Consider the following 13,559-nt stretch of genomic DNA (forward strand, 5'->3'; position numbering starts at 1 on the left):
TTAGACAGACCAAAGTGTAAAATTAAGTGTAACTTTTTGTACTTTAAAGACAAAAATTACAACAGTTAATGTAAGTAACACAAAACAACAAAAGCAGGCATTTGTAGTTTGAAAGATTTGCCACTTTTCCTTTAAACATTGTGTAACTGCATCAGACTTTCCATTTTATTGATCTCTGGGATAAATAACTAACCAAAAGCAAACACAGAGGTTTCTTCTGCCAGATTTAGTCACACTATCACTTATTTAGACTTTTGATCTATATATAGAACTAGCTGTAAATATTTTCAGATAGGTTTTTCTTAAAATGTTAAATTAATAGTTCTGGCACCAGGGAAAGATGCAGAAAGATGAGCCCAAGTGTTCATTTAACAGCATTAAAACTTTGCAGTCACAGTGATTTTACAGTTACATATTTGCAGATATATATCATCCTCCCTGCCCTTTAAAAAAGCAAAATGCTCTTCAATGGCATACAGTAATTACATTAGGATTGCATGTGGACTTTGGTTGTCAATAAAATCTGTCATTGAACTGCTGCCATTTCTCCAATATCTCAAAGGAACGAAGCAGAGAAAATCCAGAACTGCTGAATCTCACATGGCACAAAAACATTTAAGGTGTCAGAACTGCTGTCGGTCCAACCTACACCCTATATGGCAATCTAATTATCAATTTGTTTATAAGTATTCTTGTTTTTATGATAAATATTAATCACTAAACAAGTCATCAGCCTGACTGTCGATGAAAAAGGAACTGGCTTTAGTCAATGATCAAACCTTTAAAGTTTTCATAGTACGTGGTATCCTGTAGAATATTTACTCAAATAAAGAAACAATTTTGTTTTTAAAATGACGATATTATAGTGATAGTGTCATAATAAAACCATATTCTTTAAATTCTTTACTCTTTTCTTGCTTTACTGTCACTTGTTTGTAAGAATGCAAAAATTTGCATTTGCAAACCAAAAACAAGGTTCATGTTTTTATTCCAAGACGGCAAGTCTGACAAAAGTTTTTAAAAACTTTTATAGCTACAAGTTGAGTAACAGGAAATAACTTTCTGCTTGTTGTATTTTATTGATGTTTGTTACAAAACATAAAATTATACCAGAATCTTTCAGCTGCCGAAATCTGTGTTTTGCTTTATAGTTGTGGATTGTATGATCTCTTATCTCACATGTAAAGTGCAGGAATAAGTAATTTATAGAATACACAAAATCTTATGAGGTAATTTTTTTTATTATAATTTCACAGCTGTTAAATTTTGCATTCATTTTTGGAATCAGCCATTTCTTTTCTGCTTTACTGGTCCTTTGTGTATTTGAGACAATACTGCATCCATAGATGTTTGCAAATAGGGGAAAGAACTTGTAAAAAAAATATTTTTTTTTTCTTGAAATTAAGTTTTAGAATAAAACTCTTATGTAAAAACTTGGCAGGTTCATGAGCTGGTATTGCATTACATGCACTCTATAACTACAGATCTAAGCATTGGGTTCCTCTAAAGCAGGGGTGTCAAACTCCAGTCCTCAAGGCCTGGTGCCCTGCAACTTTAAGATGTGCCTCTGCTGCACCACACCTAAATAAAAGAAGTAGGTCATTAACAGGGCTCTGGAAAACTTATCTACACAAGGAGGAGGTAATTAAGCCATTTATTCCAGTGTTTTGTACCTGTGACACATCTGAAAACTGCAGGACAAATGGCCCTTGAAGACTGGAGTTTGAGACCTGTGCTCAAAAGAAATATATTTGCTTTGAAGAGAATAAAAAGCTCAATCTTTAAAGTTGATGCCAAGTTAAAATTGAAATTATGGCTTATATCCCCTTTTAAACAGTTCGAGTTTAAAACTGCAGGCCTATTGAAACAAAATATAAATTAGATTCTTGATGTTATGTTCAATAACAGGTAAACTCATCAATTTTGTTTGAAATATAACAAAACTCACATATTTATACCTTTAAAAGAACAAGGTACTACTAGCATGTTACACATTATAAAAATATTTAAAAACTAAATATATAGATAGCTTTGTATGTATTTGTGGAAAATACATAATATCCCCTTAAATATTAGCCACATAAAATGCTTGAAATGTTGTGAATACAGAACTATCAACAATAAAACTATCGATTTAGATGGTATTTATTATGTTAGTCAGTAAGAAAAATAGTTGATTCAAGTCTATTTTCCCCTCAGTCATTTTGTTTAATACTGGTTTCGGTGAAAACACATCCATCAAAGGTCATGAACTTATTTTATTGATAAAAAACATTTAATATAAAACCAGATATTTGGTGTAAAAACAAAAAGCAGGGCAAAAAGAAACTTAAAAACAACAAAAGTAATGACAATTTATATGATCAATAAATTAGTAATTGAAACTATTAGGATTTAATTTGCATTTCCCAGTTGAAACATTTTGGATAACACACTCAGGAGTAAAACTTAGCCTTTGTTTTTTCACCTCAGGCTGTGAAACCTGAATTCTTGCAGACCTTGTAATTAAGACAGTCAATATGCTTCATCTTAACTGTAAACAGGAATTTACACCCCCTGACCTTTGGCTACACATGATGGAGATGGACTCCTTCACCTGATAAACCTGACCATTGTTTGTCTATCTTTGGCTCCATCTGTCTGCGCCGCCCCCTTTCTGTGCAGCTGCCTCCCTCTCTTTACCAGAAGCTTCATCTTCCTCCCTGTCCTGGATTGTGGACAATTTGTTGTTGAGTTAATGTTTGATGTTCTAGCTTAGACAGACTGAGTAACTTGCATGCGCTTTTTCTTTGTTTTTTTTTTTTGTTTTTTTACCAAAGCAGCTTTCTCCACATCTCCACTGTTGGATCTTGGCTGAAGTTTTCCCACCTCCTTCTCCTCTTCCTCACACAACACCGGTGTGTCTGGATCAGGTTCACATCTACCAGGCTTCAGCAGAGTTTTCTAACGCTGTTTTTTTGTTTTGTTAGAGTTTTAAGATCATCATGAGTATCATGTTGGATGTGTTAAAGTGGATGTGGTACCACAGAAACTACATCATCATCGTCGTCACACCACTCGCCTTTCTTGCTCTACCTCTGTGCGTTCATCCCAACGTGAGTAAGAATGAGCTTTACTGTTGAAATCAGATAAATTTTTAGTTTTATCTCACTCTGTTTTCCCGTTTATCTAACTGTGTTCTTACTCAAAGCGTTGACGTCAGACATCCAGGTGATGACAACATGTCTAAACTGAGAGGAGAACAAATAGTGGTCAGCTGAAAATTAGTCATGTTTGGACAATCTGTGAACTTGTCATCCAATCTGATGTTTGTATTTCTCCAGAAATTACACCAAATGGCATAAAAATTTTGAAAGCTAAAGCTGTTTGATACCAATTTTACAGACTGAGATTGATTTTTCATAAAATTTCTTGGCAAATCCTTTGCAAATAAATTACAGAGATTATAGGAGAAACAGAATTTTTTTTCACATGTTCAACAACAACAAAACATCTCCAGACTATGTGTAAAGTTACTTAATTATCTCAAATAACTGCAGAAGAAAACATAATGTTTTCCTCTGCAATAACTTGTTTTATTGATACAAATGAAAAGAAAACCAAAAAAGTATAATTTTAGATAAATGTAAACCAGCAGGATAGATTGAAATTCTTCAAAAATAAAAAAATGTCTGTAATGTTCAACAGTTACATCAATGCAAACCTCCCTGTTTAGGTTTTACAACTCAAAAGTAACAACTTTCTTTTTATTTTATCAGTTTATGGAAGGTCTGAGGAAGGAAAATAAAGTTAATTAGTTTCAGAAAATGTTAAATATTTTAGTTTTTTTGTAATTTATTATTGGAGGCCTATTTTAATCTGCAGTCAACTGTAATCACAAGAATGTGGATTGAGTCTATTCTACACATCTGATCCTGTTGTTTGTTCGGATGAGTTTGATTGTTATGTTATTGTAATAAATCCCTTACAGCCACTTTTAATTACAGGAATGTTATTTTGTAACATTTTTCTTTTTCCCCATTAAAAATGCCAGAACATAAAAAGTAAACAAGATTTTTTTATCCATGATCAGATTTCTTAACAATCCAAAGCCTGGTCGACTCTGCTGTCTTGTTATCAAAGCTTCCCAAGAAGTTTTTTAATGTTCTCTCTTTTTTGTTTTTGAACTACTAAAGCTCAAAGTTTCAAAATGAAAAAAACTGACCAACTAATGGCTCAAATGGTTCATAAGACTGAGACACTCGAATAGACTCACGACTCTTTATCAAAAATAAATAATGAAGGCAGATGTTGCATTACCTTTTAATATAAAATTTACAATTAATACCCACCGTAAAAATCACAAAAAAACATCTTCAATATTTTTGGTGTAAATGAATATTTGGAACCTGTATAAAGGATTTTGTCAGTGGAAACTTTTGTGTCGGGTAGTTCAAACGGCGTTTTATCTTTACTGAGGAACTATAAATGCTGTCTTATGAGACAAGAGCACAACAAATAGTTTGTTTAATGATTAGGGGTTGCTATTATCTGCTTGTCTAAAGTCTTATTACCTTTTAAAGAGATGCAGAGATAAGACAAAGGACATGAATGCTGTATAACTTTAAACTCTTCCTTTGTTTCTGTGTGCCTTTGCTTGGGTAAAATGTGATAAAATGAGCATCAGTTTTTAGTATTCAGTTAAACGTTTTATCCCCTCCACACAGATATTGATCCATACTTTTCTTATTGGTGTATGTAGCTGATCACAGCTTGTTCAGATCTTTTTTTCCCAAAATGCTTTCTGAGAAATAACTGCGGATGGGTTAACATCTGGGGAGTACCAATGCCATGGTCCTTGAGCCACTGTATTACTTTGCTCTGTGACACAGTGCTTCATTATGGTGGGTATAGCCAGAATCAATGCCAAACTAAACCTGGATGATCATGTGTTCTTGGACACCAAATCTTGGAAATGAATAATATTTGGTTGATATGTAAGCATATTTGTTTCTAACCTGTGTTTATATTTGTTTGTGTGTGCAGTATTCACAGGAAGCAAAATGTGGCTTCGTGATCATCCTGATGGCTTTATATTGGTGCACGGAGTGCATGCCTCTGGCTGTGACCGCTCTTTTCCCTGTCGTCCTGTTCCCAATGATGGGCATCATGAAGGCTGGAGATGTAAAGTTCCTAATAATACTTTTATATTTCATTACATTATGCAAAATTCTAACCACCCAAAAGAATATATATATATATATATATATCTATATATATATATATATATATATATATATATATCTATATATATATATATATATATATGTATATATATACATTTCCCGCTTCATTTCGTTGGGTATGTCGGAGGATGTAGCTTGTATTTTGGGGAGGTTCTACACCTTTTTGGGTGTGGGGTTGCTGACATTTTAGTTGGTCAGGAAGTGATCTTGAAGCTAGGCTTAGTGTTGGTTATCCCTCAGCTGAAGCTGCCGTGATGATGACGCTCATTTGTAAGGTTGCAGGGTGAATTGATTGTGATCTGTTGTTTGGTTGGACGAGCCTGCTGTGGTTGCAAGGCTTCTACTTAGCTGTATTTTTAGTCTGGTGTGGCGTCATACAGGTCTCAAGTTGCACCCGTCTATAATTTGGAGGACCATCCAAAGTATGAAAAATAATGACTTGTAGTCTGGAAAATACAACATTTCAAGTGGAGGATCATAGTGAAAGTTGTAATTCTCCGTTTATGAAAGTAGATCTTTTGGTAATTAGACAACAATTCTAAGTACCACATTAAAGAAAAAAAAAACAAACAAAGAAAGTGTTAACTCAGACGGCAAAGAATGTCTCAGCTAGCTAAAGATAAGAGATATTAGTTTTTAACCTGCTTCAATGAGGGGTTGTTCTGTCTCCTGTTTAGTGCATTTGAGATATGGACTCACACAAAAACACTAACAATAAAGATAAAAGCTCAATCTGAATTGGCACTTCAGTAACTTTAATATGTTTGGCCCCAAAGATAAAGAGACTGGGAACAAAGGAACGGAGAAAATGTGTAAAAATTACACACAAGAAGCTTTGGATGAGTGTGCTCAGATTCATTTTAATTCTTTTTGGAAATTGTTTTATTGTCATGAATTAATATTCTTGTTATGTTTTTTTCCAGGTCAGTATTGAGTATTTGAAAGACTCCAACATGCTTTTTATGGGCGGTCTCTTGGTGGCCATTGCAGTGGAGCACTGGAACCTTCATAAACGCATCGCTCTTCGTGTTCTTCTCCTGGTTGGTGTTCGTCCAGCCCTGTAAGAGCTTAAAGCCTGTGATGTCACACATACAGAGACAGCAGAGTGATGAAACAAATCATCATCCAAATGTTTCAGTAATTAAATGCCCAAAGTAGAGTCCTATATTAACAAGAGTTAATTTCTTTAGTTTGGTGATTATGTTCAAAGCAAATGAAAACCCCAAATAGTTTTTAGAAAATTTTAAATTTACAATAAAAATGATTTTAAAGACAGAAATGTTATGTCAAGTCTGCTGACTTGATAGCTTGTGGCCTTTATGCTGATCATAAAGGCCACAAAAGGTTGTTGTTGCTAAAGAAACTGGGTGTGCAGAAAGTGCTGGATCAAGAATATCAATGGAAAGTCATTGGCAGCAAGCATGGCTACATTCACAAGATGTGCATTGCAATTGGAAACAGTCCTTAAAGACCCAAAACCTTGCAAAAGTTAAAGATAAAGACTGAAGATTAAAAAAAAAAGACTGGACTGCTGGTCACAGGGTCCAAGGTATTGTCTTTGGACAAAAGCATATTTTACATTTCAAGGTAGAAGAGTGGAAAGAGACACAATTGAAGTTGCTGAGGTCCAGTAGAAAGTTTCCACAGTCAGTGATAATTTGGGGTGGTATGTAATCGCCTAGATCTGGTCCACCGTGTTTTATCAAGTCCAAAGTCAGAACATTCATTCACCATGATGTTGTTTAGAGGACTTCATTATTCCCTCAGATGACAAGCTTTATGGAGATGCTGATTTAATTTCCAGCAAGATTTGGCATCTATCCACATTGCCAAAAATGCAAAAGAACAAACAGTTTATGGACCATAACAAAAGTTGCTCAGGCTCAGTACTCACAAAAGATGCTGTGGAATACACTTTTTATCAGGCCAACATTTCTGCTCTAAAACTACCGTTAAGTTTGGGTTTGGCCAATGAGCAAAAATTGCCAAAACTGAGAAATCAAATGCATTTTTTAAGCCACTCATTATGTTTACCTGCACAAATTAAAGTCCAATTAATATTTTCCTCAACTATACATATTCCTTATCAACTGTTTTTTAATATTTTAATTAAATTGAATATAAATAAACAGATATTCATCTCAAAGTGAGCCATGTTATGCAGCTCATGTCAATCATAATTGTCTCTCCTCCACTCTCACAGTTTGATGATGGGATTCATGATTGTGTCGTCCTTCCTGTCCATGTGGATCAGCAACACGGCCACCACAGCCATGATGCTGCCCATCGCTCAGGCTGTGCTGCAGCAGCTGCAGGTGACGGAGACACAGGCAGAAGAACGAGAATTCCAGAACGCAGCAGAAGATAACCTTGGGTTTGAGATGGAGAACATAAAAACCAAGGAGGGAATCCCAGATGAGAAAAATACAGACACAAAGCTGCAGCAGGAGAATGGAATGGGTGAGTAAAATCTCAGTAATTTGGAAGGACATATAATAGAAAATAATTCTTTAAATAAGTTTTTCACTTTGTGGAAATATAGTTTTGTTTCCAGTGACTCCAGAGTCCATGAGGGAGGACAGGAGGAAAGCTATGGAGGAAAAGTACAGCCGCCTGACTAAAGGGATGAGCCTGAGTGTGTGCTACTCTGCGAGCATCGGTGGCACTGCTACCCTGACAGGCACCACTCCCAACCTCATCCTCAAGGGTCAAATGGACAAGTGAGACATCAGTTCCATCATATAAGTTCAAAGGGTTTAAATTATTCTCCTGCTTCTGCTCTTCTAATCACTATTTTTTCTTCTGAAGGCTCTTCCCTGGAAATGGGGATGTGATCAACTTTGCCAGCTGGTTTGGCTTTGCTTTTCCCAACATGGTGCTCATGCTGGCAATCTCCTGGCTCTGGCTTCAGTTCATGTTTCTTGGCTTCAAGTAAGACAACCAGAGATAGAAAATATACTGAAGCAGTTCCAAATATTTTGGTTGTACCTAAATTGTTATTGATGAAACAAAATCTGAACTCAAGAAAAACCTAAAAATAATATCAAATACTAAACACTCTGGGACAAGGTCTGTCAACAAGACCAAGACTAAACAAATAACAGGAAACAGAACAAAAGAAAAGCAAAAGTCAATTGTGCTGATCTGTGAAGACAGAAGCATTCTTAACAATATGACTGTGATTAGGATGTCCCAATGAGAACAGAGAGCTTATTCAAACCACCTCAGAAACGTTGATCAATCGCAAAATAATTTTACAAAAGCAGATCCCAAAAACCAACTCTACAGAGAATTAATTATCAAACCAGCAGCTTGGTGATCACAATGGTTAAAATGTCGATCAAATCCAAACATTATTTTTCCATGAGAACTGCACATGGCACAGTTACCAGTATGCTTTGACAGCTTACCAGTCATCTGCTTTGGTAACTTTTTACTAAAAATTTATTAGCTCCAAGATAGTGAGAGAAATAGGCTATAACAGCAGCCAAATTACTCACAGTTTAATGACAGATACGACTAATGATCACATCAATCATAAGGGAATGAGGCAACATGAATCTTCAACACTCACTCTTCCCTCCCACAGCTAATGTTTCCACTCATAACAAAGTGCTAAGCTAACATTGGCGTGGAGGGCTAACAGTAGCATGTCTGCATTTTGTTTTGATGTGTTGATATTGAACATATTTTATTGCTGTTCTCGTTAATCTTGTGTTGAGAACTGTTATGCAAAATGGCCACTTCTGAACATCTTGTTTTTAAAATCAGAAATGCTGAAATATTGCAATCTGTGTGGCTCTGATTTTTCTGCATGTTTTTATTCACTCAGCCTGAAGAAGTCTTTTGGTTGTGGCATGAAAAGTGAAAGAGACAAAGAGGCGTATGCAGTGATGAGAGAGGAGTACAAGAAGCTGGGCAGCATGAAGTTTTCTGAAGGAGCAGTACTCACCATCTTCATTTTGCTTGTGCTCCTGTGGTTCACCAGAGAGCCAGGCTTCATTCCTGGCTGGGCCACAGTTCTCTTCAACAAGGAGGATTCGTGAGTCCCTTCATTTTACATGTTATGTTTTTAGGTTAACATTCTGTACTTTTTTTCTCAACTGAGCATCAGTTCAGATTGTTGTATGTTTGTTCAATCTCTAAATGATGCGTTAGATTAAATTTAGTTCAAGTCGATGATCTAAAGACGTCCACTGCAACCTTTCCTTTTGCTGACATAGCTTGGCCGCCATACAGCAGGGGGTCCCCAGTGCTCATCCATAAGCGAAGCTGTTGATGCAAATTTAGAGATTGCGACAGGTCAAAATGGAGTCCTGTATGGAATAGAAGCTACACTTATACGGTTCTGTTTTGAAATATCGACAACTCATTAATTTTCACCTTAACAGTGCTCATTCAGTCGAGCTGCGTGACGGAGTCGCGTCAGTTTATTAAAAAAATACTGAAGGCTAAGAAGGCGAACTTGATAATGCGCTTAACTTAATTTTAATGTTTCTTCCTGCTTTTTTGATTGTTGCTTCAATGTTGCATGACTTTTTTGTGTTTGTTATGATGTAAAGCACTTTGAAATGCCTTGCTGCTGAAATGTGCTATACAAATAAAATTTGATTTGATTTGATTTGATTTGATTTGATATGAATAAATCTACATTTAAAAATATATATATTTTATAAATATGATTAAGTTTATTCATGTCAGAAAAGCGATGTTCTATTTATTCAGTCAGTATTTAAATTCAGCATATTGTAAAGAAAATAACCTACAATGTTGTGGAGGCCAGCCTCCATGATGCATGAGAAAACTCAATATTTTTAAGAAAATGGCTGCTTATAAACCAATTTTTGATTAACTTTCATCCATACACATGCTCTGATCTTGACTCTAAATACCGTTTTCTGAACAAGTTTCATTGTACATAATGAAAAATATATTACAAATAAATTGCAAATCTATATTTTATATAGCAAACATTAGAGTTTTGATTAAGTGTTTTTATTAAAGTCTTTCTTTCATTTTATTGTTCAAACGTTTTTATTGGTATCTTTTTCAGTAACTTGCGTTGTTTCCTTAGGTTTGTGTCAGATGGAACGGTGGCCATCTTTATGTCAATGCTCTTCTTCGTCATCCCATCTCAGCTGCCCTCATGGAGCGGCTATGGTTTCACCGAGGCAGGTGAGATTTTACCTGGACCTTCAGATTTCTTGTCATCCAAATTACTTACCGAATGTTTCTTCATGTTACAGGTAAGAGGATTAAGGCGCCTCCAACTCTGCTGAACTGGCAGGTGGTCCATGAGCGGATGCCCTGGAACATCATCCTGCTGCTGGGAGGAGGATTTGCGCTGGCTGCTGGCAGTGAGGTGAACAACCAGAAACATCACATTTTTAAATTCACAGCTTCACAATAATAATCTGTAAGCTGTCACACCATGCCTTTAACTACCATAAATTATTTCAAACTTTATATATTTATCTGCTCATGCATGTAGCTATTTAATGTTTTTATTTATTTTAAATTTAGTCTGTGTTATATATTAATATTTAAACAGTTTTTAAAATTAGTTATTTGACATGTTTTTATATTCACAACTCTAAAATATTTTCTGAATTCTTTAATTTTCTACTTATTACTTATTTTGTTACTTTTCAAAAGAATTTTGTATTTACAATGTAATTAATATATACATGTGTAACATTTATGCCCTGTAATTTATAATTTTTTTAAATTAGAATTTAAAAAAATATTTTTATACATTTTTTATTCTACTTATTCATTTTTCTTATTAATTTTATGTTAAATCACAGAATCTAGATTGTTTTTATTTTTGCTAATTTATTTTTTAATTTTCTGATTGTATAGTTTTACAATATCTGATTCATCTTGGATTATTATTATGATACATAATTACATCTTATGTTAAATTCTGATTAATAATATAACTAGGGGGATAAATGTATGTTTCTGAATCTATAGATAATGTGTGATATCATTAGCAGAAGAGTTTGACTGGTACTGTAACTAAATGTGCTTCAGTTTTACCAAATTATTTCTGAAATATGTAAATATTTTTGATGCTGTCCACTATTTCTTTGTGTTTCTATATTTCAATCTCTCAAACAGATAAAATGGGTTTTTACTAAAGAACGGATGATTCTTAACATTAGGTTATCTGACCTAATGTTCCTGTTATCTTCCAGTATGGATATTTACAACTAATTCTTTCATAATCTGTGCAGATATTTAACATTTCTTTCACCTGCTTTATGTTTCGCTTTCCGTTTATCTTTGCAGGAGTCAGGTTTGTCTAAGTGGCTTGGAGATAGTCTGGCTCCCCTGCAGAAAATCCCTCCGTTTGCCATCTCCATTCTGCTCAGTCTGCTGGTGGCAACGTTCACCGAATGCTCCAGCAACACAGCAACCACCACCCTGTTCCTGCCCATTCTTGGTTCAATGGTAAACTGAGGGAAACATACTGTTTGTACTCACATATTCTTGGTATTTATATTTGTTTTGTCTTTCTTAGGCCACAGCTATCAAGCTACACCCACTTTACGTGATGCTGCCCTGCACCATCGCTGCCTCTCTTGCTTTCATGCTGCCTGTTGCCACACCACCCAACGCCATCGCCTTCTCTTTTGGAAACCTCAAGGTTATTGACATGGTGAGAAGAATTTAAATATTTAGTTATTACTCACAACCATGTGGTTAATTTAAAGAGAAAATAGTGAACCAAGAGTCACAGGTTGACTAGAATATGGCTCCTTGCTTCTTCAGGTCAAAGCTGGATTCATGCTGAACATCATTGGGATCCTCTGCATAAATTTGGGCATCAACACCTGGGGATACATCATGTTTGACATGGGTACGTTTCCTCAGTGGGCCAACAACACCCTCACTAAACCCTGAGTGGGATCACTGCCTGTAATGCCTTTTAAAGTATTTTTATATCTGTTAGCACAACATCATGAAGTGAGGAAAGATCAGAGCACAGTGACATAAATTTGATAACTTATTTTAAGTTTTGATGCATAAAAGACATCACTCGGGATTATCCTGAGTCCCATCCACTGACCAGTAAGAAAAGCTTTTAAAAAGATACAACTGTCATACAAAATTAATAAAGTCAATTTGTCCAAATTTGTGAAGCTCAAAGGTTTTCTATTCCACCAAAGATGACAAAAAAAGACTTTAATTAAACAAATACATATCATAGATGTACAAAACAGACTATTGTATGATATATAATTATGATATAATGTATGATATAACATCAAACTTATTAAGGAGTTTGATGAAGTATAAAGAAAAAACTTTAATCTGCAGTTTTTGTCTTTAAATCCTTTTAACCTTGTTTAACTGATAGGTACATTGTTAAACCCGTGTTTATTACTTCCTGATGTCAAGCTCACAACAGAAAAAACATTGGAGGTTTTTTCCTTGTACACATTTTTCTGAAAGTGTCTTCACCTCACTATTAATTTTATTTACAAATGTTGCACATATCTTTCAGTGATTTTTTTTAAAATTCTGTTACTCTAACAAACATAGTCTTAAATAGAAAATTGAAATAAATGTAAATTAACTTTATGTGTTAACTTAATTTATTGCTGAAAGTTTAATTACAATAAGCTGTGACTTTTGGTTGGATTTTTGTTGTACTGTTTTTATCACAAGTACATGTTTCTTAACTTGTAAATATCACAGAATAGGACTTTTTCATTGTTTACATACTGTACTGTGTTTTTAAATCACATTTTTAAAAGATGTACCATTTAGCTGCTGAGCAAGTAAAAAAAACACAAGCTTGTTCATTCAAACTCAAATTGTCAGGAAGAAGTGATTTTGTCCTAATAAAATTGTTAAAATATTTGTTTTGTTTTGTCGTATTTGTAGAAATTTCTTTCTGTGGGTCTTTTGCCTATTCACAAATAAAATCAGCCGGATTCAAATCTTGTGAAAGTTGACTTATGATGAGTTTATGTCTTTAAACAGGAATTTAAAAGCATTTTTTTAGAAGAAGATTCCAAATGAATGCCCAAGTGCCTCTGCTTCATTAATATAAGTTTAAAAACTGGTATTTTGTAAACATTTATAAAATAAGGTTTTTATAAATCTGCATAATTTTTGAGAGTAGAAAAGTTGCTGCAGATGAAATATTTGAGAAAATTTCTGTGTCTGAAAGCTGCACTTTATTACTTTACTGCTATAAAAATGAATGGAAAATTTGTGGCTCATTTGGTATTTATCGATGCTTTTAGGTTTTCTAGGCTTTATAAGCTAATTTTGAAGATGTAGTGAATGCAACAATCTCAGGACCCAGTGAACGTATGA

At 34.5% G+C, this 13,559-nt stretch overlaps 1 protein-coding gene across 1 annotated transcript; it reads left to right on the forward strand.

The window, feature by feature from the left end:
• The first annotated feature begins 2,713 nt into the window (after positions 1-2,713).
• Positions 2,714-13,097, forward strand: slc13a2 (solute carrier family 13 member 2). Its single transcript, XM_055051395.1, has 13 exons — positions 2,714-2,897; positions 2,970-3,095; positions 5,026-5,163; positions 6,149-6,285; positions 7,429-7,685; positions 7,768-7,945; positions 8,034-8,156; positions 9,058-9,267; positions 10,300-10,400; positions 10,472-10,587; positions 11,520-11,681; positions 11,752-11,889; positions 12,003-13,097. The coding sequence occupies exons 2-13, from the start codon at positions 2,985-2,987 to the stop codon at positions 12,132-12,134; spliced, it is 1,803 nt and encodes a 600-aa protein (XP_054907370.1). The 5' UTR covers positions 2,714-2,897; positions 2,970-2,984; the 3' UTR covers positions 12,135-13,097.
• Positions 13,098-13,559: the final 462 nt, after the last annotated feature.

The sequence above is a fragment of the Poeciliopsis prolifica genome, unplaced genomic scaffold, assembly GCF_027474105.1.
Source record: "Poeciliopsis prolifica strain line A6 unplaced genomic scaffold, Auburn_PproV2 SCAFFOLD033, whole genome shotgun sequence".
In the NCBI taxonomy this organism is placed as follows: domain Eukaryota; kingdom Metazoa; phylum Chordata; class Actinopteri; order Cyprinodontiformes; family Poeciliidae; genus Poeciliopsis; species Poeciliopsis prolifica.

What these genes read in the sequence shown, in the direction of transcription:
- slc13a2 (XM_055051395.1), top strand. Translation starts at nt 2,985, where the DNA reads ATGAGTATCATGTTGGATGTGTTAAAGTGGATGTGGTACCACAGAAAC. An exon ending in CTCAAGGGTCAAATGGACAA is followed by an intron (nt 7,946 to 8,033) that starts GTGAGACATCAG and finishes TTTCTTCTGAAG; the next exon opens with GCTCTTCCCTGGAAATGGGG. An exon ending in ACCTCAAGGTTATTGACATG is followed by an intron (nt 11,890 to 12,002) that starts GTGAGAAGAATT and finishes TTGCTTCTTCAG; the next exon opens with GTCAAAGCTGGATTCATGCT.